The following is a 22,707-nucleotide window of genomic DNA, read 5'->3' on the forward strand; positions in this document are numbered from 1 at the left end:
AACTTGTTTGGTATGGTACGGAGATCCAAAATCACTGGCTACATAATACCATAAATACCTTTGATATATCTTAGATGGATTTTTTATGTATTTTTAATTCTCATGAATTAAAAATGTAAGTCAATATACTAATTCCTATAATAGCTCCATAATTTTGTCACATATTCTACTTTTAGTAGCTCTTATCATATATTTATTAATCATATAGAATATATTATAATAAAATATTAATATATTTATCAATATATTAATTATTAATATATTCTATAAAAATATATTTATTACTCCTACAAATTATTAATCTTATAAAAATATGTTATTTTCATTATACAATTAATATTTTTATTTATACTTATAATATTTTTTTAATACTAATAATTATTTTGATTAGAAAAATAAGGTAAATAGGAGTAATATAGTAATATATTAAATATTTTCATTATATAAATATAAAATATAATAATATATTTCTACTAGAATTTAAAATTATCCTCCAATAATAGGATAGTAATATATTATAATATTATATATCATTAATATAATATATAATATCAATATTTTATATATATATAACATTGACATAATATATTGATGGTATAGTAATATATCAATTTTTCTGCTAACTTGAGGAGTATTTTTGTCTTTAACTTTCAACCCAGGATCACTAGCCTGGGGTGATTTTGGATTTCCAACCTCAAGGACGGGTATTCCATCACCAAGTTGGGAGGTGATTTGAGGAGTGGAGATAATTTAAGATCACCGCCACATAGGATCATCGTAGTGCAACCAAACGCGGTGATCTCATCACCTCCACCGACATCACCCTTGATCCTAGGACGATCACCCTATATCAAACGCCCCCTAGAAGGACTCTCTCTCTCTTATAACACAAAGTGACTAGATTTAGAGATAGCAAAGCAAACAAAGAGAGAAAACACAAAAATTTATATGGTTTGGGACATCTAGGGGTAGAGACAATCGTGAACTAATGGCGAAGAGAGTATACAAAGGAAGGAGAATGCCCTAATATTAAAGCTCTTATATCTCACAAGAAATCGAAAACCTCAAAATATAAAAAGGATGATTCCAAAAGTTCTAGGATAGGCAAATCTTATACATGCATTGCAATTTCAATATTTCAGCCCATGCTATAAGTCGAAGACCCATGGACCGAGGAAAGAGGTCTTTTTAGTAGGCTACCCTCTAAATACAAGACATTATAACTATTTAGTTGAAGATATCATCTTGTCCATATTTTCGATAAATTTTAGAGGTCCTCCTAAACTTTTACAAAAGCATGCATGTCCATTTCTTAGACCTAGACAATTTCTTCCTCGATGTAGCACTAGGGTCTTGATTAGGTAGGCCTAGTTTGAATTCTATATACATACAACTAATTTGACCAATCAGATTGAGTGAACATTAGTCTATGTGGATGAATAGTCAAATTTGTTCAACTTAATGCACCTGTGTGTTGACAATTCACAGAACTCGGTCTAATTCAGAACCCCACCTAATTAAACAATCTTTCTAAATCCATTAAATAAAAGGAAGACCCACAAACAATCTTGGCTTATTGGCTATAATTTTGGCTAATACATCAATATCCTACCTTAGAAATAAAAAACAATTGATGGTTGAGAAATAACTTTAGGCATTTTAGCTAGTTTCAAATCAAAGATCAAGATAGTCTCCCTCAACAAATGACTGATGAGTATGACCTATATATAGTTGTCAAAGGAAATTTTTTGAATGAGACCAATGTTCCAATAGGAAGTGAGTTAGGTAGAAAGATGAATGGTAAATGTTATAGAAAAAAAATGTTATTCCGTCACTTGACACTTCAAGATTACTCGATCGACTCTCAGAAGTAGTTAACACCAATTTGAGTAAATTTTTGAGGAATAAAGGAGACACATACAAATTGGACTACAATCAATGGATGAAATGAAAAGAAATTCTTATAATACTTTGAGTGTGATCCACATAAATATTTCAACTTTTTTGGTTCACAAAATATCTGAATTGATGAAATTTATAAGTAGCATAATTTGAAAACTCCAAAAACTCAAAGCAACTAACTTTATATATATATACATAGAGAGATAGATAGATAGATATACATACACAGAAATACTAACATTTGAGAATTTGAACAGAGACATTTATATATACACATATAGAACCCTAAATCTATAATTTATAGTTAGCATACAAACAATATATTATTTCAATTAAAAAAAGACGATGATTGTTTGAAATATTTTCAACTACCATTATATGTTGACATGAAGGACTAGGAGGAAGCGACCAACAAAATCCCCTTAACATATGATGGGACTTGGGTGTGCAGTGGATGAGGAATTGTTCTAACAATTCATATTTCATTTACATTGTTATATTTTCACATTAAATATACTAAAAGACAGTTTCAAATAACTTGTTTTGGATGAAAATCTGAAAAATAATATATAGATATAATATATATATATATATATATATATATATATATATATATATATATATATATATATATATATATACATATACATATATATATATATACATATATATATATATATATATATAAATAGAGAGAGAGATAAATATATAGATATAGATATAGATGTATGTATGTATATATAAAACATGCGAGCTCCAGTCAGCCTACCAAATATCAAGGAGTATAACAATCTGAAGAGAACAAAATTATGGGTTCTATTCAAATTTCGCTAGTGACGTGTGATCCCAAACAGTTGGAAACAGAAGCATATTCCAGCTTTGCACCTTCGTTCAGCATCAGAAGCTTTGATATTAAGCAACAGTTCCCTTTGCCACAGAAGTGGAATGCAAAAGGTACCTTCTGATGGTTAGAACAGAGGAAGAAGCAAAACAATATAAACAATATACGTCATACAGATCTCTTCCATCTCTCAAAATTTTCTAAAAACTTCATAAGCAAAACAACATGTCTGGTCACCAACCATAACCAGTAGAAAACCTCCCTGCCTATAGAAAATATACACTCTTAAATCTTCCACCTCTTCCCCTCCATGTTACAGGAAAAATAAATAAGAAGGAAAAAGGAAATGAAAAGGTAGCATGGAACAAGCTCCTTACTCTATGGTTTCAACTCTCTTATACAGAAAAAAAAATGGAAGGAGAAGTGGTCCATTATGTGCCTACCCATTTCCACTCGCAGCATCGACGCTGCCCTGTGCATTAGCATTAGCCCGTCTCTTCTCCCGCCAATTCTCTCCCCACATCTTGGCCTCCGCCACAGCTCGCTCCCGATCGAAGTCCCTGTTCAAGATCCCGACCGTCTCCCTTGGAGAATCTTCTTTCTCCACATCTAATTCCCACTTACAGCCGGACCCTCCATCATTATTCTTCGCTTGCATCCTTCCACCTTTCTCATCGCTGGTCCTGCTCCTCCTTTCCCCACCAGACCTGTTGTTAGAATTAGGTACTGCATTGGGATCATAAGCTTGGGATGCCAAGTAGGCCAGAGCAGTCACAACATCAGCTATAAGAGGGCGCGAGGCAGCTTCCTCTTGGATGCACATGGAAGCCACCGCAAGAGCCTGATAGAGCCCACGCATGGGGTACCGCCCTTGCAGCTTCGAATCAGCTAGCTTTGGGAGTTTCCTTCGGTCGTTGAACATGGGCCGAGCCTGCAAAGATATACATATAGGCATGATCTTTATAAGTAGGAAAAGCATAAGTTTTCATGCAATGCTTGAGTATCTCAAGTCTAAATCCGTGTAATAAATGAAAAAAGGAATATAAATTCAAGAATATTTTGGTTACAACACAAGCAAAGCATCGTAATGGATAAATTTTTCACCGCCATTTATCTTCATGGTCGTGTCCACCCACGATTGCTGACTCCCTTTGTTACTGCTCAGAACTTCCAATAGAAACTAAACCCATAGAAACATATTCAAGCACCTCGCCATGTCAAGGCTATTTGAGCTCTTCCTTAACATACATTGGTTGCTTAATCTGGTGCTAGTCCATTTACATCTTTATAAAGCATTTAATTGAGCATCTTAATGAACCAGTCATGGATGCTGGTCTTTCTTTATTATGGGTTTGCCTTGGTTTTGTTGAAATGATGATCTTAAGGGTCTCTTCTGGTATACTGCAAAAATTATAATATGTTCTGCACATCTATGAGGTTTACAAAAATGAATTCTAATTTAAAAAACGAGATAATAAATCTTGTTTTGAAAATTTTGAAAATTATTAGAAAAAAGCACTGTTGAACTACCTCTCGGTAGAATTTCAAATTCATGATTCCCCTGCATCTTTCCTCTTCTATTTCCACTTCATGGAATAAGATGAGTGACTATTTTGTTTGATGCAATTTGGTAATTTCAGTATATTAATTTGAATGATATACTCAGCCCAAATAGGCTGAAACAATCAGCTTGCCAGTTGTTGCCTGATAAATTGCCTTATCAGACAACAGAAAGCAATAGATACATAATAAAAATGAAGAGTACAGACAATGGGTTTTTCAGAGTACAAGCTCTTAACTGCATTGCTTTTAAATTGAAAATTGGCAAGAGCTCAAAATCCACTTGGGATACAAGTGACTTGGTAAACACCACTACAAGAAAACAAAGAAAGCTTACCCATGAAACAAGATTTTGTTCCCCATGCGCTCTGGTGCTGTCGATGGCCTTCCTTCCAGTAATCAACTCCAGGAGTACGACACCAAAACTATACACATCAGACTTGACTGTTAATTGTCCAGTCATAGCATACTCTGGAGCACAGTATCCATAGGTTCCCATCACCCTTGTTGAGACATGCGATTTATCACCAACAGGACCGAGTTTGGCAAGCCCAAAATCAGAGAGCTTTGGGTGAAACCCCTCATCCAATAATATGTTGGATGATTTGAAGTCCCTATATATAACTGGAGGGTTTGCTTTATCATGAAGGTACTCCAACCCTTTGGCTGCACCTGCAGCAATCTTCATCCTTCTATTCCAATCCAGTGGTTCTTTTTCAGGTGGGAGGTCTGCAAGAATCATTAAAATATTCGATCACAAGCTCCCAACAGTGCTAGCAAAAGCACTAGCTTCTTATATCTTTCAATAATGAAAGACCATCCAAAGTTGCTATTTTTATTGTGAAAGGAATATTTTAGATCAACTGGCATACACCAAGATCGGTTAGTGCAACAATTACGATATGTGAACTGAGTCATATAGCAGGCAACTGACGATTGTTTAAGCATGACTTTAAGCACAACCATGAGACTGACTGCACAAAGTAGGAACTTATGAAACCATAGATACAAAACAAAATCTCCAACAGGACACCCTATCTATTTGAAGTTGGCATTGTGGATCAAGCTATAGTCCATAAAAGCTTGGTTCAGCATTTTCTGGCTGGCTCTCAGTCTTTTCATCAATCTAAGAAATAGCAGAGATATCTGACCAAGATAGTTTCAGACAGAAGAGGGACCAAGTATAAGACCTATAATGCCAATGGATGGGAAAGTAGACCTAGCATGTTGTTAAAGCAAATTAAGTTCATGCAACCAAGGAGCAACTCTCCCAAAGGGCCCCTAGACATAGGAAGGAGACTAAATGAAGAGGTGAAATGGCAAGGTCTAAGGAACCCTGTTCCTTTGGTGCTTACGACCGAAACCCTAAAACCTAGCATAATTATTAATATGATCATAGATCAGATTTTGGATGAAAGGAATCAGATAAGACAATTGAGTCCTGACCACCAGGTTATCCAGTTCCTTAACTAAAGTATGCCGTCCTTACCTTACAATAAACCAGAAAAGTTTCTACTAGGAGTGATATGATGCCAACTCTACTAAAGGAACCAGATTGTTAGGCAATCAAATGGCTGCAAAAATAAGATTAGATAACAATGATAAGGATGCTAGGAATTTTGTATGGTAGATTTGATGATTAGGGTGGCAATCGCAAATATCAGAGGAGCTAGATTCTATTTCAAATAGAGTACAAAGAAAAGCTATAAAACTTGTTCTTGATAGTGCAAGAGATGGATTACAGATAACATAATGAGGAGGTGTGTCCAATTTAGGTTCAAGGATCAAAAGAAGAGGAAATGTCATAGAAAGAGACTTTAAGCTGGTGAAATTCAAATGATTTCGCATTCAAAGTTGACAAGGGCAGAGCTAGGGCTAACTAAAAAATAGATCGATTTAACATGTTTATGCTCAACTACATCTTAATAGACAGCATATAAAGAAACAGGAAGATCCATTGACTAGTTAATAGTTAATTAAATAAAAAGTTTCATTGATCACTTAGTGATGCCTATCTCATACATATGCCATAGTCAATCATCAATATCATTCAATAAAAACTCATTACAGCTTATAACCAGAATTACTATATCAGAAACTGCCCATACTTGGTTAAACTTGCTTATTTTAGTAAGCAGTGCAAGCAAATGATCACTAATATATACAAAATAGATCGGGCATATGCATTCTCATGCATAAGTCAACAGGCACATGCATCACATAGATGGAACCATAATTGGGGAGTGACAGTTGGATGTGAGTCATTTAAGACTTCACGATGAATGAAGAAGTTGGACATATTATTATCTTAGTTTGCCATCTTTGTCATACTTAACCCCAAAGAAAATCAATAATCTAAGAATATCTGAGATTCTTTTCACATGGAATTACTTGGCACAACAAAAATTGCTAGATTGATCCTAGGGTTTCTATTATTTACCTATTTCCTCCATTTTTGAGTAAGCCCTTTAAGTTCTATCCAATGAATATAGAGAACATTAAGTCATCATCATCATAAGTTTCTATTGATTATTTTGGAAGAATCTAATGCTTTGGATGCAGAAAAATGAACAAGGGAAATCATGCAGAAGATTCAAAATGGATAGTGATTGTAAAGATAAGAAATAGTGGCGAAGCATTGTTTTGTTTCTCATCTTAGCAAGTATAAATGGAAATAGAGATGATATGCCTTGACCTGGAAAATAGAATAACTTAAATCAAGTTGAGCTACCAAGCTACAGCTACAGCCATCTGCTGTTTTTTTACTTTATGCCCTTACGCCTCTTATATAGGGAAACATGTCGATGTGAGAGTGAAAATAAAGTTTTAAATTAAAAGACCACAAAGAATTGGTTAAGCAAAGCAAGAAGCACATTGAGATGCTTGGAATAAGAAGAATTAATCCAATTTAAGAAGATGAAGATTGATTTGGTTCATCCTTGTTCCTATGGTTATAATCTGAGCATTTATAGAAGGCTGACCTTTCTAGTAATTATACTAGTTGGATCTGTATGAAGTAAACTAAATAAAATGTCTAAAAAAAGAACATCAGCATAATTTAAATGAAGAGAAAAGTAGGCATTACAATAACTGCTGATTTGTGCCAATAAGAAGAAAAAATTTCATCTGCCTTGTCTGGTGATAGAAACTGGATAAACATTCACCATCTTATAATCTTTCTACATTTGCTTTATCTATCGCAATTATAGTTTCAACTAATGTACAAACCCAAATGTTTGTATAAGGCAGGAATTCTTCGTATAGGGTTAAGGGCATATTCATTCAAATAATGACTTGCATCGGAAAAAAATGTTCCAAAAATGAAAAGCTAAGAGCTTGCTAGAGTAAGAATGCAAAGGCTCAATATTTGCAACTGAGATCATTCTGGTGTATTAGTGTTTGTGTCATGCCTTTTCAGTTTCCTGATACTTGCAAGAAGTCTATTATAGAGGAGGAAAAAGGATTCAAGCACAAGTCAACAATATCATTTGAGAGCGTTTGTTCATTGGTTTATCCTTTTCTCAATCAAAGAGAACTCTGAGTTTGACATAAGAAAGCAAAAGGAAAAGAAAGAAAGAAATGGAGCACAAAAAAATTGCCTGAGAATATTATTTTCACTTGAGCTTACAACCAATAGAGATCGGGCTTTTAAAAGACCAACCAAAGGAAGAGTACTATCATCTGTTATAGTTTAAAAAAACTACCAAATCGAAGCACAGAAATCATACCATGCAAATGATCTTCCAACGATCCCAAGGGCATATACTCATACACAAGAAGGCGTTGATCTCCGTCAGCACAATAGCCAATAAGATTAACTAGATTGGGGTGATGCAACAGGCTTAGCATGAGGACCTCCACCAGAAACTCTCTGTTTCCTTGAAGCCCATTCCGATCGAGCTGTTTTACAGCTACAACCTATGAAATGCATAGACAAATCAATCAACCAACAGCCTTTTTTGTTTCTTATCATTTTTACATTTGCTAATGGATTCAAGTATTGTCTGAACAAGGTGACACTTAGTTCACAAAACTTTATCTTCTGCCTCAAGCATATAGGAAGAGATCGGGTTATAAACACAATTCTCATGCAATTTGACCAAATTACCTGACCCGTGCTTTCGAGATGCCCTTTATAGACCCGCCCGAACCCTCCTTCCCCTAAAAAACATTCTGGTCTAAAATTCTTTGTTGCCACTGCAAGCTCCCGAAAGGTAAATGTCTGTGCTGAAATATTAAAACCAGACCCCTCGTTTGGTCTTAATGACTCTCTTTTCAAATCCAAATTGCTTCTAGTCTTCGACCTATCAGCACCTGCAAATCAAGAAAAAAATACAGATAAATATCTCTAACCTGGGAGAAAACTGGGCGATCATTGAACAGAATCCATGATCTATAATTAAAGTTCTGAACTTTATAAATGGATCAACAAAAATGAATTCAACTGAGCTCATACTTGGTAAATCTTAAAGCGCATTGAAATGTTTGAAGTTCAAATTGACCAATTGCACTCTATCATCAGAAAATCAACAAAGCAAAACTCAAAATCCATACTACCAATTGGAAAGACATACTAAGATTACTCATTTGTAATCAGATCATATATCGGTAAGATCTAATCAAAGACATGGTAAGCTTCTTTTTTCTAGATAACTGGGATCGAGCAAACTAAGACTGAGCTTCCATTCTCAGCATCCAGAGTTCCAAGACCCTGGATCAGATCTATTCACTGAATAATTTCAGTAGGAACGCAAAGGAATCCAACTCACCAGAAGATAATTTCTCCACACGAGGGGGGACCATAGGCAGCTCCTCCCTCCTGTCATCTCTCCCCTCTCCTGGATTCAGCTGCGCTGCCTCCTTTGAATCGAAGCACGGGAAGCAACCCATTTCGCAGAAAGATCACAACTTGGGGAAGAAAAACCCTCCAAGATCGGATTTTTCATCCAAATCTCTCCTCCACCGATCGCATTGAGTCGGTTCCGGGGTTCCCGGGATCGAATTCTATCAACTCTTTTCGCGCTTTCGGATCCGATTGGCGTGATTTGAAGAGAAGGGGAGGGAAAAAATCGGATTTTTATAAAGGGGAGGGAGAGAGAGAGGGAGGGGGTGGCGTGGGGTGTAAATGAGCAGTGGGGGAAGACTGACCTTGGAGAGGTGAGCCATCCAATGCGTTGGTTTCATACACATCTACCAGTATTTATACATAGAATTAGTTTAATGTCATCTTACCATAAAACAAAAGATTAGTTTAATGTTAAACTATGATAATTGTGGAATTCTCTAGTAAGTAGTAAGCATGTAGGCTGCTCTGCAAGAATAAAGTTTAATCATAGCATTGGGGAGGTGAAATGAATAGAAATTATGAGCGTATGAGGTTTTTTTTTTTTTTTTTTGGCTCTTTGGGAAGGAAAAAGACTCCAAGGAGAATGATTCTTACTATAAAAATGTACATATTCCTTATAAAAAAAAAAGAGGGAAGAATATCCTTAAATGGCTTCAGACTGCAAATAAGAAAGATCAAATTGTAATAATAAAGATAACTTTGGATGTACAGCATCACAAGAGGAAAAGTCACAATTGAAATCTCTAGCCAATCCATAGAAAAATTAGATTTTTTAAATATATAATTAGCAGTGAAGAAATCAAAAAATGTAGAGAGATGGAGAACTTAATGGTGTAGAACTGTAGAAGAGGTCTTCCAATTAATGATAGTACTAGAATTACCTTCAAGCAAAAAACTTTGACATTGTAGAGTGAAAATTGCAACCATAAGTTCCTCCCATACTGCTTTTAGCTCAATTATAGGGATAGATGTAGCTAAAATTGGCATAGTAGATGGTTGACTTGCTGACTTAGTATTTAGCCTCTTGTCCTATATTGAACTAATTTCTGGCACCATATAAGAGAAACATTTCATGTGCATCAAATTGGTACATTGTAGCTACCCATGCTCTAGTTTTACTCAACAAGCTTCATATTTGTCACGGTTAACGTAGTGAATATAAATTTCTTGAGTAATTTCTCAAAATAGAGTTGATTTAAATATACTTCGTCCATGAAAATTCTATATACGGAGTGATTCTTGTCTGCCGGTATCAATTAGCCTATGAAATGCAAATGAGTTGACTCCATGAATATTAATTTCTTGAGTTACTTCTCAAAACAAAGTTGGTTTAGATATGCTTCATGCAGGGAAATCTGCTGCTTTTTTATTCAATATTGCATAGAGATACTTGTCTGCAAGTAAGTATTGATTTACCTATGAATTGCAAGTGAGCAGGGTGTGCAATCGAGACTTGGCTTGTTGGGCTGCTCATGAAGTCGGTAAGAGTTTTATCTCCAAGTGTCTGGATAACACTATTTTTAATTTTCATTAATTTTAGTGACCTTTATTTAAGAGATACTTAACTTTCTAATCAGAATTTGTTAAAAATGTGAAATCTAGCTCAGAATCCAACTACAATCAAATTGATTTGAATGTTGTTTTGACTTGAATAAATGAAAGTATTTGTTCTAAATGTAATCTAAGTTTCGAAAGAAAATTTCCTTACAAGTTCTAGATTACGGTATGTGTTAAGAGAGTTTGAGTTACAGACGTCTAGTTTCCTCTTGGAAGTATGCAGCTTTTTCTTAATAGAAAATTGAACAAGAATGCAAGTTGGGTCAAGGCATCTCCCAACTCGAGGTGGACCAACTTTGGTGGGAATTTGTCATCTACCAGTTGGTTGGGAGCATTGAATTATTGTAGGTAGTCCAAAACATCAAACCAAGCAACTAAACCATGTCAAAAACCTACAGACAGAATAAAAGTTGGATGATTGCCCTCGACCTATAAATGATGGTTAGGTATAAAATTTCAAAGAGATTGAAGTATTTTTTTCATCCTACTATATATCATATTACATGCACGCATTCGTTCACACACACATGCATGCATGTATATATACATGCATGCATATGCATGTACGTACGTATGTATATAAAAGAGAGTTGGAATGGGTTTTAGTACTGTTTCTATTCAAGTCATTTAGAATAGATACAGCTTGAGTCTTGTCATGGTGAGTTGTCCTCTATGATGGTGCAAGATTTGTAAGGACTTGAACGTTGGGAGCTCTTTTCCTTGTCAGGACTTGTTAAAGCTAGTTAGTATGAGAACTCATGGATGTCTCGTTTGGCTGGTGACACCTGAGAACCCTGGATGACGCACGCCCATGGTTTGAACACATGTCCTCGACACGGAAACAGCTAATGAATACGCGTACAGTTTTGAATGGCTCTTGGATTCTCACGTTCGAGGAACCTTTCTGATGAAATTTGCCCTCATAAACCTTTGTTTAGTGCGTGACTTGACCGATAAAATGATGTGCAGTTTTTCTTGGCAAGGATTGACATCTTAGAGAAAGATAAATTATCTATACGATTCTATGACTGTAATTTTCCTACGTTAATTAGCTTGCAACTCCGCTTCCAAAACATATTTTCTCGAGACATTATTGTTTGAAATTGTCGCTGGCTACATGCATCACCTTGTCAACTTTTACTTTTTATCTTTTATCTTTACAATGACGTAAGAGGTCCATTCAATTGCTCTTCAAGTCAAACCATCATTTGCACTTCTAAGTACTGGCCATATTGATCAATAATACTTATTGGCTTGCCTACTTTTGATAACATTTAACCTCATACCAACATCTAGGGCCTTCATGGTACAACTTGAGAAGTGAGGCATCATATATTTTTTTATCGGAAAAGGTGCATATATATACATACGTACATATTTATATGTGTGTGTATTAAAGAGGCATCATGGTATGGCTTGTTTTTTGAGCATTAGGTATAGATAGAGGCTTTTTAAATCAGTTTTATATTTATTTAGGAAAGAAAATAAGATCTAGACTTTGTTTTTATTATTTTTATTATTTTTGTATATTTTAAAAAAATCGAGTGGAGCATGTTGAAAGAATTACTTTCTTGTCTACGGTTGAATCATAATTTGAATTCTTCTCCACATTCAATAAACGCTGAGTAACTTTTGTCATTCACGACCCTAAATGCATACCCTTAACTATAAGAGATCGGATTAGGGTTTTAAACAAACAATGTTATGATAGCCTTGGAGGCCATCCTTTATGTTGTACAAATGTATAACATAGTTTTGTTAAAATACAATTTTCATTTGATAAAATAGTGAACACATCAAACAATATCATTGTGTTTTCATTATTGTACACTATTTACCATAAAACTAATGAAAATCATTGTGACATCCCTTGTAGCATTGTCAGATAAAAGAATGAATGCAATGGTGGCCAAGTAACAGTTATTATCATCCAAATAAAAGAATAAATGGTTTTCCAACAGCAAAAGCTGTCATTAAGGGTATTGGGTTCATCATTATGCTCTAGATGCAGCATGGCGCCTGTATCTCTATCTCACTTTTTCTTCCATTGCACTAAAGCGGTGCCTTCCCCAATTTATAATTGTTTGTTGGGGCTCAACACCTCTCTTGTGACCCAAATAATAATTATAATTATAATAATAACAACAACAATAACAATAATAATAGTAACAACAATAATAATAATAGTAATAGTAGTAATCATAATAATAATAATAATAGTATTAGTAATAATAATAATATAGTACAAAAATAAATTATGTAATCTAAAATCTAACTTAATTTAATTAGCCTAAAATTAGATTTGACAGGCTGCATAAATCATATCACAAAGTTGGTCTAAAGATGAAGCAAGAGAATGGATGTTAAAAACTAAACCTAGCCCATCCCTACATTACTCTTGTCTAACTCACCTAAAATGAAGAATTGAACAAGTTTTAGGCACATCAACTATGTTTTGCTAAATGAGTGCAGAATTCACAAACTATTTTTTCCTTAACACTATGATTGTGTATGCTTTTCAAGCAATTGAATAAAATAAAAATTGCCTGGTTATTTATCCACATAAGATTTATCCCTAATTTATTCAATAAATGCTCATGGTTTGCATGTTAATGACGCTATAGTACTTTTACTTTCTATCTTTTATCTTTACAATGATGTAAGAGGTCCATTCAATTGCTCTTCAAGTCGAACCACCATTTGCATCTCTAAGTACTGGCCATATTGATCAATAATACTTATTAGCTTGCCTACTTTTGATAACATTTAACCCCATACCAACATCTAGGGCCTTCATGGGACGACATGTGAAGTGAGGCATCAAATATTTTTCTATTGGAAAAGATGCATATATATACATACGTACATATTTATATGTGTGTGTATTAAAGAGGCATCATGGTATAACTTGTTTTTTGGGCATTAGGTATAAATAGAGGCTTTTTAAATCAGTTTTATATTTATTTATGAAAAAAATAAGATCTAGACTTTGTTTTTATTATTGTTATTATTTTTTATATTTTTAAAAAAAATTGAGTTGAGCATGTTGAAAGAATTACTTTCTTGTCTATGGTTGAATCACAATTTGAATTCTTCTCCAAATTCAATGAATACCGAGTAACTTTTGTCACTCATGACCCTAAATGCATACCCTTAACTGAAAGAGTTCGGATTAGGATTTTAAACAAACAATATTATGATAGCCTTGGAGGCCATCCTTTATGTTGTACATATGTATAACATAGTTTTGTTAAAATACAAATTCCATTTGATAAAATAGTAAACACATCAAACAATATCATTGTATTTTCATTATTATATGCTATTTACCATAAAACTAATGAAAAACATTGTGACATCCCTTGTAGCATTGTTAGATAAAAGAATGAATGCAATGGTGGCCAAGTAACAATTATTATCATCCAAATAAAAGAATAAATGATTTTCCAACGGCGGAAGCTATCATTGAGAGTATTGGGTTCATCATGATGCTCTAGATGCAGCATGGCGCCCGCATCTCTATCTCACTTTTTCTTCCGTTGCACTAAAGCGGTGCCTTTCCCAATTTGTAATTGTTTGCTGGGGCTCAACACCTCTCTTGTAACCCAAATAATAATAATAATAATAATAATAATAATAATAATAGCAATAATAATAATAGTAATAGTAATAGTAATAGTAATAATATAGTACAAAAATAAATTATGTAATCTAAAATCTAACTTAATTTAATTAGCCCAAAATTGGATTTGACAGGCTGCATAAATCATATCACAAAGCTGGTCTAAAATTGAAGCAAGAGAATGGATGTTGAAAACTAAACCTAGCCCATCCCTACGTTACTCTTGTCCAACTCACCTAAAATGAAGGATTGAACAAGTTATAGGCACATCAACTATGTTTTGCTAAATGAGTGCAAAATTCACAAACTATTTTTTCCTTAACACTATGGTTGTGTATGCTTTTCAAGCAATTGAATAAAATAAAAATTGTCTGGTTATTTATCCACATAAGATTTATCCCTAATTTATTCAATAAATGCTCATGGTTTGCATGTTAATGACGCTATAGTGATTGTAATTCCTCACATTTAGATAGTTTCCACTATTATTTGTTGTCCTTACCTCCTTTTTGCTTGTCTTCACATGAATAAATAATTTAATACATACATAGATATATCAATTTCTTTTCTAAATTAGATTTGATATAGGAGGATCATTAAACTTGATGTAGACCATTCTGATGACTATAAAAAAGACTAAACAAGGTATAGAAGTGAGATCAACCTTATTGAAAAACCGCATCAAATGCTAAACTTCCGAAAGTTCTAAATTGCTCATACGACGTTGGATTGTGATGCTCCCTTTTTAAAATTGGATAACTTTTTGATCTTTATGACATACAACCGTGCCTTAAAGTTGAGCACATCGAGTGATCAAGGCTAAGTTCAACTTTTTGGATCTTGAAATATGTTGGTTAATATATATAATTTTTTTTTTGAGAACAGACTTTGAACGAACATATCTTCCAATTCATGAAGAATTAAGTGAAGCGGCTAAATATAGAGTCGATGTCGAAGTCGAGGCATATTTTTTGTAGAATTTTAGTTTTTTTATTATTATTTACACCAGTCATATCTATTTCAAGAAAGCTGTATTCTTTTTAACTAGAAGAGAAATTCGACTCGAATTATATAAAGTCAAATATTACTAAAATAAATATAAACTTTGTAACTCATTTTATATTCATTAATGAAAGAAAAAAGAACTTAGATTCTATTTTTACTATTTTTTATTTTTTTAATTTTTTAAGAGATTTGAGCTTAGCGTGTTGAAGGAATTACTTTTTTTCTTTATCATTGGATCAGAATTTAATTTCATCCACAATTTTAATGAACAGATCGGTAACTTTTGTGGCTCATGACACCAAATTCACACTCTTAACTATAAGAGACCATATTAGGGTTTTAAATAAACAATGTTATGATAGTCTTGGGCATCCATTATATTGTTTTGTTTTCTTGTCATAATAATGTTTTGTAACAATAATATCCATTGCAATTTATCATTTATATAAATTAGATTCGCCATGTTAATTAATAAATAAAAATTTTTATTTGATAAACTACTAAAAATAATCATGGTAACATGCACTGATAAAAGTATAAATGCAATTAAGGCTAAGTAGCATTCATTCTTATTCTTATCTTTTCAACTGTCATTGCTTTGCCAACTTGGTGCGACAAGTATGCATCTTTTTTACTCATGCATGACCCCACGCGAGGCCTTTCCGGTTCAAACACGCCTTTTAAACGCGCCCAACGGACACGTCGGTCTCTTCCGTTGAGACCACGTCAAGGGCTCGCGGTAGGCGACGTGGAGATTTGGAAAACTTTTTCATCTTCCACTTGTGCCACATGGTAGCCACTAAAACCCGGTGATGTGGTACAGGCTAGGCTCCACTGAGGTTCGTTTGGTTCACGAAGAGAGAAGAGAAGAGAAGAGAAGAAAAGAGAGAGAGCTGGCATATTTTTAGATAAATATTTATTTGATAAATATAAATATCATCTTTTGTTGCGCGATATCTGGAATATGGCCGAGTGCGTACAATTTCAGGCCAGGCATGTCTTTAGAGAGGCGAATGGAACCGCGGACTGGGTAGCCTCGTATGTAGCTGATCCCTCTAGAAGTATCCTATGGAGTGGGAAGAGGGAGTTGCTTATGGCACTTCATGATTTACTGTTTTCTGAATTTTGTTGGATGCATTCGTACTAGGTTTGTATGAATCATCCGGTTAACCAAAAAAAAACAGAGAGAGGGAAAAAAAAGGCCCATAGAAAAAATAATATGAAGATATATTTTATATTTTGTTGAACATTTTAAATAATAAAAGATGAAAAATATTTTTTATAAAAATAAAACTTTTTATTTTATATAAAAAAGCTCATATAAGATATGGAAAAATGTATTTTTTATCAGTTGGAAATTAGTTTTTTTTCGTCTAAAGTGTTCTTAAGCTTTTAGATATGAGGAACATTATAATATTTTATCCAGCTTTTCCAAGAAAATAGATATTCAACCAAATATACGTTTTTTTAGAATGTGCTACTTTTCTATAGTTTTTTCCCAATATTGTATCTCCAGATATAAGCATTACAAAAAAAAAATACTTCAGTAAGAAAAAAAAAATTACGAACCGAATGCGCCCTTAAATTTTCCGGTTTCCTAATGTTTTTTCGCCCCCACTACTTTCCCTTATAATTTTTGGTTTCCTAAAGTTGGTGGTAGACTTGGACTATCCTTAATGGCCATTTGGTCTTAGACTAAAATATATATTAAGACAGTGACCTAGTGGAAATATGGAAAAGGTCTTTTAAAATCCTTCACTACATGTAGTCCTTTTCATGGCGCAATTAATCATATAAGTTGTAGCAAGGATGTAAAGATAGGTCCATAGAGTTCCACCTTAAGTCTTGCAGGGGTGACGGCTATGACTTGGGTTCAGCTTGAATTGGGTTGGCTTGAAGATTTCAATACCCATGACCAATTCACTGAACGCGCTTGAATTGGTCTGCAATTTTATGAGTTATTTTGTATTGGATTTTCAACGTTCGCCAGGGTTGGTCGTATCGGGACCAATATGATCATAGACCAATTCGAAAGTAAGGTCTAGATTAGCGCTGGTTCCTTTTGAGTCTTTTGGCCAAAAAAAGAAAAGAAAAAACTTAGTTTAGTGCCACATATCATATCTCATTTACTTATGTATAAATTAGCACTTCGATCAATTATGTTTAGTTTATTGAGGATATGGAGCCGGAGTGGTGACAAATACAATGACGTTGATGGTGCTAGTTGCGCCCTGCCTAAGTTTAGCCCGGACGATCCTGAGGTCAGCTGGAGAAGAGCTGAGCAAACTGGCCGAGATGCATAAGGGTGGATCTCCTTCGAATGTCGTCTGCAAAAATTTGCTTGTCGGAGAATTTTCAGCGAGGGACCCTCCGATGTCTAAGTCAGAATAGAGAGGCAATAGTGTGAAAAAAAGAGAATTTCAGCAGAGTATCATCGCTATGAGTGATGTTGCATGCGTACCTGAGGTCTCCAAGGCTATCCCTTTATATAGAAGAGCCCATTTTGTCCTTACTTGGCCTGACATTGCGTGCAATGATAGCCAGATAACGACCAGTAATACGGTCGAGGCGTGGGTGCCAGTCTGCATGGGCGGCGGGCAGCACTGGTGGAGCACAGGTCATGGCACTGCCAAAACTGTTTGTTGTTGGGATTGTTAGTTATTATCGACATATACTGATTTTCTCTTCGACTGTTGGCTCCTTGGCTGATCGGCTCTTCGGCCAGGGCTGAGATATCTCACTTCACTTGGTCGGCTGTTCGGCTGAGGCCGAGGTTGTTATCCTCGGCTTATGTCCGAAGTAAAAGGGGTGGGCCTAACCCAAGGTCAAGATGTCCAATATTTCTCCTAATAAAAACATATTTGGTCGATAGCCGGGTTACGTGCATGGGCATATCACAACCTTATCCCCATGCGCGTCCCAAGATCCAGAAACTTCATAAAAAGAAAAAAAATAAAAAGCAAGAAAGGATATAGATAGGTATAATTAAAAGAGGCATTGCAAAATGTCCATATGGCTGGATGGGATTCTGCTCTTGGGATTTTAGCAACATGATGGAACTATGGTTGTTGTTGATATTATCATCCTAGAGGGGTCCAAGCGGACGTGATCTCGCAGTCACGACTCTTCAAGAAATTCTCAGCACATATCCCAATATAGATTTTATAAAATTCCATGACAAAAGTAACTCATACTTTTATGTATGTATGTATTTGGGCCGAATACCTCTTTTAACTAGAATACAGTTGTCCCAAAATGAATATGACTAATAAGAATAATTATAAAAAAGCTAAAATCTTATAGTAGGTAGATCTCAACTTTTATATCAACTAGCTACTTTGCCTAGTTCTTCCTAGATTAGAAAATATGCGTGGTCAAAGACAGTTTAGCATATGATTCAACTTTGTGGTATGGCAGATTTTACTTCTAGTTTCTATACAGACCTCTTTATAGTGGCCAGAGTAGCACATATCGAATTTGGTAATCCCCTGAATAAATCTAATCTAGGGGAAAAAATTATTGATGTATCAATGTATGAATTAAATTATTTATTCATGTGAAAATAAGTTAAAAAAAAAAAAGAAGTTAAGGACAACAAATAATAGTGAAACCACCTAGCCATGAGGAATAAAAAGGACTATAGCATCATCAACATGCAAACCATGAGTATTAATTAAATAAATTATGGATAAATGTTATGTAAATAAATGATTGTGTAATTTTTAGTTTATTCAATTGCTTGAAAAGTATAGATGATCATACTCTTAAGGAAAAAATAGTCTGAGAATTCTACACTCATTAGCAAAATATAGTTGATATTCCCTAAACTTGTTCAGCCTTTCATTTTAGGTGAGTTGGACAAGAATAACATACAGATGGCCTATCCTTTCTCTTGCTTCAATTTTAGAGCAACTTTGTGGCAAGATTCATGTGACCTATCAAATCCAATCTTGGGCTAATTAAATTAAGTTAGACTCTAGATTGTGTAATTTGTTTTTGTATTATTATTATTATTATTATTATTTAATGATGAACCCATTTCTCTGGATGATAGCAGCTCTACCATTGGAAGACCTCCAAATCCATTTCAGATAAATGTTGTCAGATACTTGAGACGCCAAATGATAAACCTCCTTTACCAGACCCATTTTATGATTACTATACCCAACACTTCAGGTCATCATTTGAGCTTTTAGAGATGGGTATCTTGAGAATTTTAGTAGATAACTCAGGCTGTTGCACTCTATTGATCAAATAAATGTTCCATTCCTTTAGATGCATTGCCCCATGAAAAGATAGGGCGATAGAGGACAACCTTGCCAAAGTATGATGATAGAGGTAAAAGATTGTGCTGGAGAACTATTGACAAACAGTCAAAAAGATGGGTTTCTAACACATCCATTTGATCCACTATGGTTTACCCTGTTCTAGGTCCTTTCCATGTCCAGCTTAATTGCCATCATCGCCGCCATCCCTCGAGCATGATGAAGGGAAGGAATGAGATTGTTTGAGATGCTTCCCTCTGCCAAGAAAGCAGCTTGCTCCTCTGAAACTGGAGTTCCAATGACCTTGCACATTTGCCTGACAATTAAGGATCTTAATTAGCCATTAGTTTATGTAAGGTAGAACATAAATTGATTGGTCTATAATGAGATGGCTTCTTGGATGATCAATCTCAGGAATGAGAACAATAAACGTTGATTTCCATGGGTATGACATGAAACAATTTTTGAAAGAAGTAATTAAGAAACTTTAAGGAATAGCAGGGAGAAGCCATCGGTCCTGGCGCATGATCAAAGGCCATAAAACGCAATGCATGGCTACTTGGCAGTCTACCTGTCACTAAAAAACTTCTGCAAAGCTTCAGAGATTGTTGGCTCATCCTCAACCAGTTCTCCATTCCACAATATTAGCCGCATAATTTTATTTCTTCACCTTCTAATAATTGTGGAGGTATAAGAAAACTTTGTGTTCCGATCGCCCCCACGTAGCCAGCCAGCATGCGAACTAAGTTTGAACTCAACAAGGATAGTTCAATATTTGAAGAAAGACCACCCTGGTTGGCTTCTTTAAGCTGTAACCTAATAATAATCTCCTCAACCTCAGAGAGACTCTGGAAAATATTAAGCACAGCTTCTTTGCTCTACTTCTTCAGTCATTCTAGTAGCCCTTAATTTCTGCATGACCTTGAACATATATAGAAGGTATGGACTTTTTCTTTCCCAGGTAAAACGTAAATGGTAATGAAGTTGATCAATTGAAGCACCCAGTTTCAACAAAATCACAAATATCAGGCTGGTAAACAGTAAACAAACACCTGCAGGTTTGTAGTAAAGGCTGGCTTATCAGCTTCCCTACAGTTCCAAACAAGAATGCTCATGGGAGGAAAGGATTGGTGGCCTTCACCTCCTGATCAGTAGCTTGGGCCAGAGTTTTAAAAACAGCAGCTTGCATGAGATGGAGAATTTAGAGCAGGAGCATTAGCTGCTGCATTGGAGACCAGGTTGACCATTTCGGAGTGGGGCGTGGAAGACGATATGATACTTCCAGTGGTACAACCCCCAAAGGGCAATAACTAGAAGATAAAGGAAACACAAAGGACCATGCAAGTTTCCAGTGGCACGAGCAAGACCGAGTCATGCTAAGCTTAGCCCAAGCTATTAGGAGTATGACCTAACTTGAAGAAACCTCTAGCTCAACTTGCGTTTCCAATATGCACCATTATCTACAGAAGATTTCATCTTTCAATTCTCAAACACAAGCCATTGATGCAAGCTACAAGGAAAAGGCTAATTGTTGATTTAGCTAAATAACACTAATTCGTGTATAAATAAAATGTACCGAGATCTTCATGAATAATGTTCCCACCCAAAATTCGAGCTGAGAAGACCAGATGAGCCGGCAAACAAGGAGTGGTCGAACCGTGCTCGAATTGTTGTGCTCGAACGAAAAGTAAAGCTGATTATGGGCCGAGTTTGGGCATAGAAAAGCCTCGGTTTGACATTGGCTCGACCCGAAGCCCGATTAAAAATGAATAGAGTTTAAACTTGAGGCCCGACCCATAATTAGCTCTAACGAAGAGGTCTATTCAAAGTTGAGTCTAATCTCAAAATAGAAAAAAAAAATTGAAAGTTGCCGGACTTTGTCAAATGGAAGATCCTCCGATGCTTAAGTCAGACAAAAATTTTAAAGAAAGTGAGGCTTGAAAGAAACAAAGAGTCAGCATAGGAATACAAATGTATGTAGCTGGAGATTCCCCGAGTGTTGTTTATATCGCATAAGAGTTGATGGTGTCCATTATCAAGAAAGCGAGCATGCCCTTAATTGCTTGGTAACCGCCTGCATGTTACACACATCACTAGGCTTAATTGTATAAAAAATGCATTCGTGGACCGAGCTATAATACATTTTGGGACCCTATGTGGCGCAAGATCTTTATACATATAAATATACTTTGCGATAAAAAAATTATACTCATAAACCTTTAACCAATTATCTTTTATCTTAATTTGGCATACAAAATTCATAGATCTTGATTTGATTGATGTCTAAAAAACCAAATCATGAAGCCAGGAATGCTCTCCCCTACATCTTGTATGCTTGGCTCAACTTTAGGGCAATGCACCTAAAATATGGTTTATTACTTTCCGTGACTTGGTAGAAATTCGTCTTTCTTTAATTTCATATACAAACTACAATATTTAGATTTGTCAAATGGAACTTATGAAATAAAAATTAACAATAGGTCTATCACTATTGTTGTTATGACTTAATATGTGCTCTAGAAAAATTTTATCCCAATATAAAAGGTCAAGCAATTTGATCTTGTTATACTTAAAAATAATGCATTGATGGTAAAAGAAACAAGGCCAATCATTGATTTTCATCAAAAAAAATTGTTGATCTAGATACAAATAAAACGCACCCAGAAACTTTGTGAATTGTTCATGCATAGCCTAGTCGATGAAAATCTTTATGAGAAGCGAAATCTATCTATGAACAAATAAAATATATACTCACGAAATTTTATTTGATTAACATATTATTTATGTCGATAGAAAACAAAATTGAATTTCTATTTTTCAATGTCTAAAAACCATGATGGGCATTTGACATGCTGAAAACTAGTTGAAAATCATATTAATGAAGCCTCTTTGAAGATGGTGGATCTAAAAATGACTTATGGGATGCATCTAAATTTATAAAAAAAATTACATCTCTACTTTTTGTCCCAGGATGGCAGACAATGAGCAGTACCTGAATGGAACATGCAGAATAATAAATGGATGTTAAATATCTAATTAGGTTCTCACTCCACTTAAGAGAGGTTAAAAATTGAATGCTGACGGTGGTTTCCTAATTCCTATATGGCAA

At 34.8% G+C, this 22,707-nt stretch overlaps 1 protein-coding gene across 1 annotated transcript; it reads right to left on the reverse strand.

Annotated features, from left to right (window-relative positions):
* Positions 1–2,882: 2,882 nt before the first annotated feature.
* Positions 2,883–9,498, reverse strand: LOC103708100 (serine/threonine-protein kinase PBS1). Its single transcript, XM_008792877.5, has 5 exons — positions 9,073–9,498; positions 8,412–8,617; positions 8,032–8,221; positions 4,641–5,032; positions 2,883–3,674 (listed from the first exon to the last, which is right to left on the reverse strand). Exons 1-5 carry the CDS (start codon positions 9,191–9,193, stop codon positions 3,183–3,185), a joined length of 1,401 nt encoding a protein of 466 aa, XP_008791099.2. The 5' UTR covers positions 9,194–9,498; the 3' UTR covers positions 2,883–3,182.
* Between the last annotated feature and the right edge of the window lie 13,209 nt (positions 9,499–22,707).

Source organism: Phoenix dactylifera, chromosome 4 (assembly GCF_051530095.1).
Source record: "Phoenix dactylifera cultivar Ajwa chromosome 4, Ajwa_hap1_PhDact_Kaust_v1.1, whole genome shotgun sequence".
NCBI classification, from domain to species: Eukaryota; Viridiplantae; Streptophyta; class Magnoliopsida; order Arecales; family Arecaceae; genus Phoenix; species Phoenix dactylifera.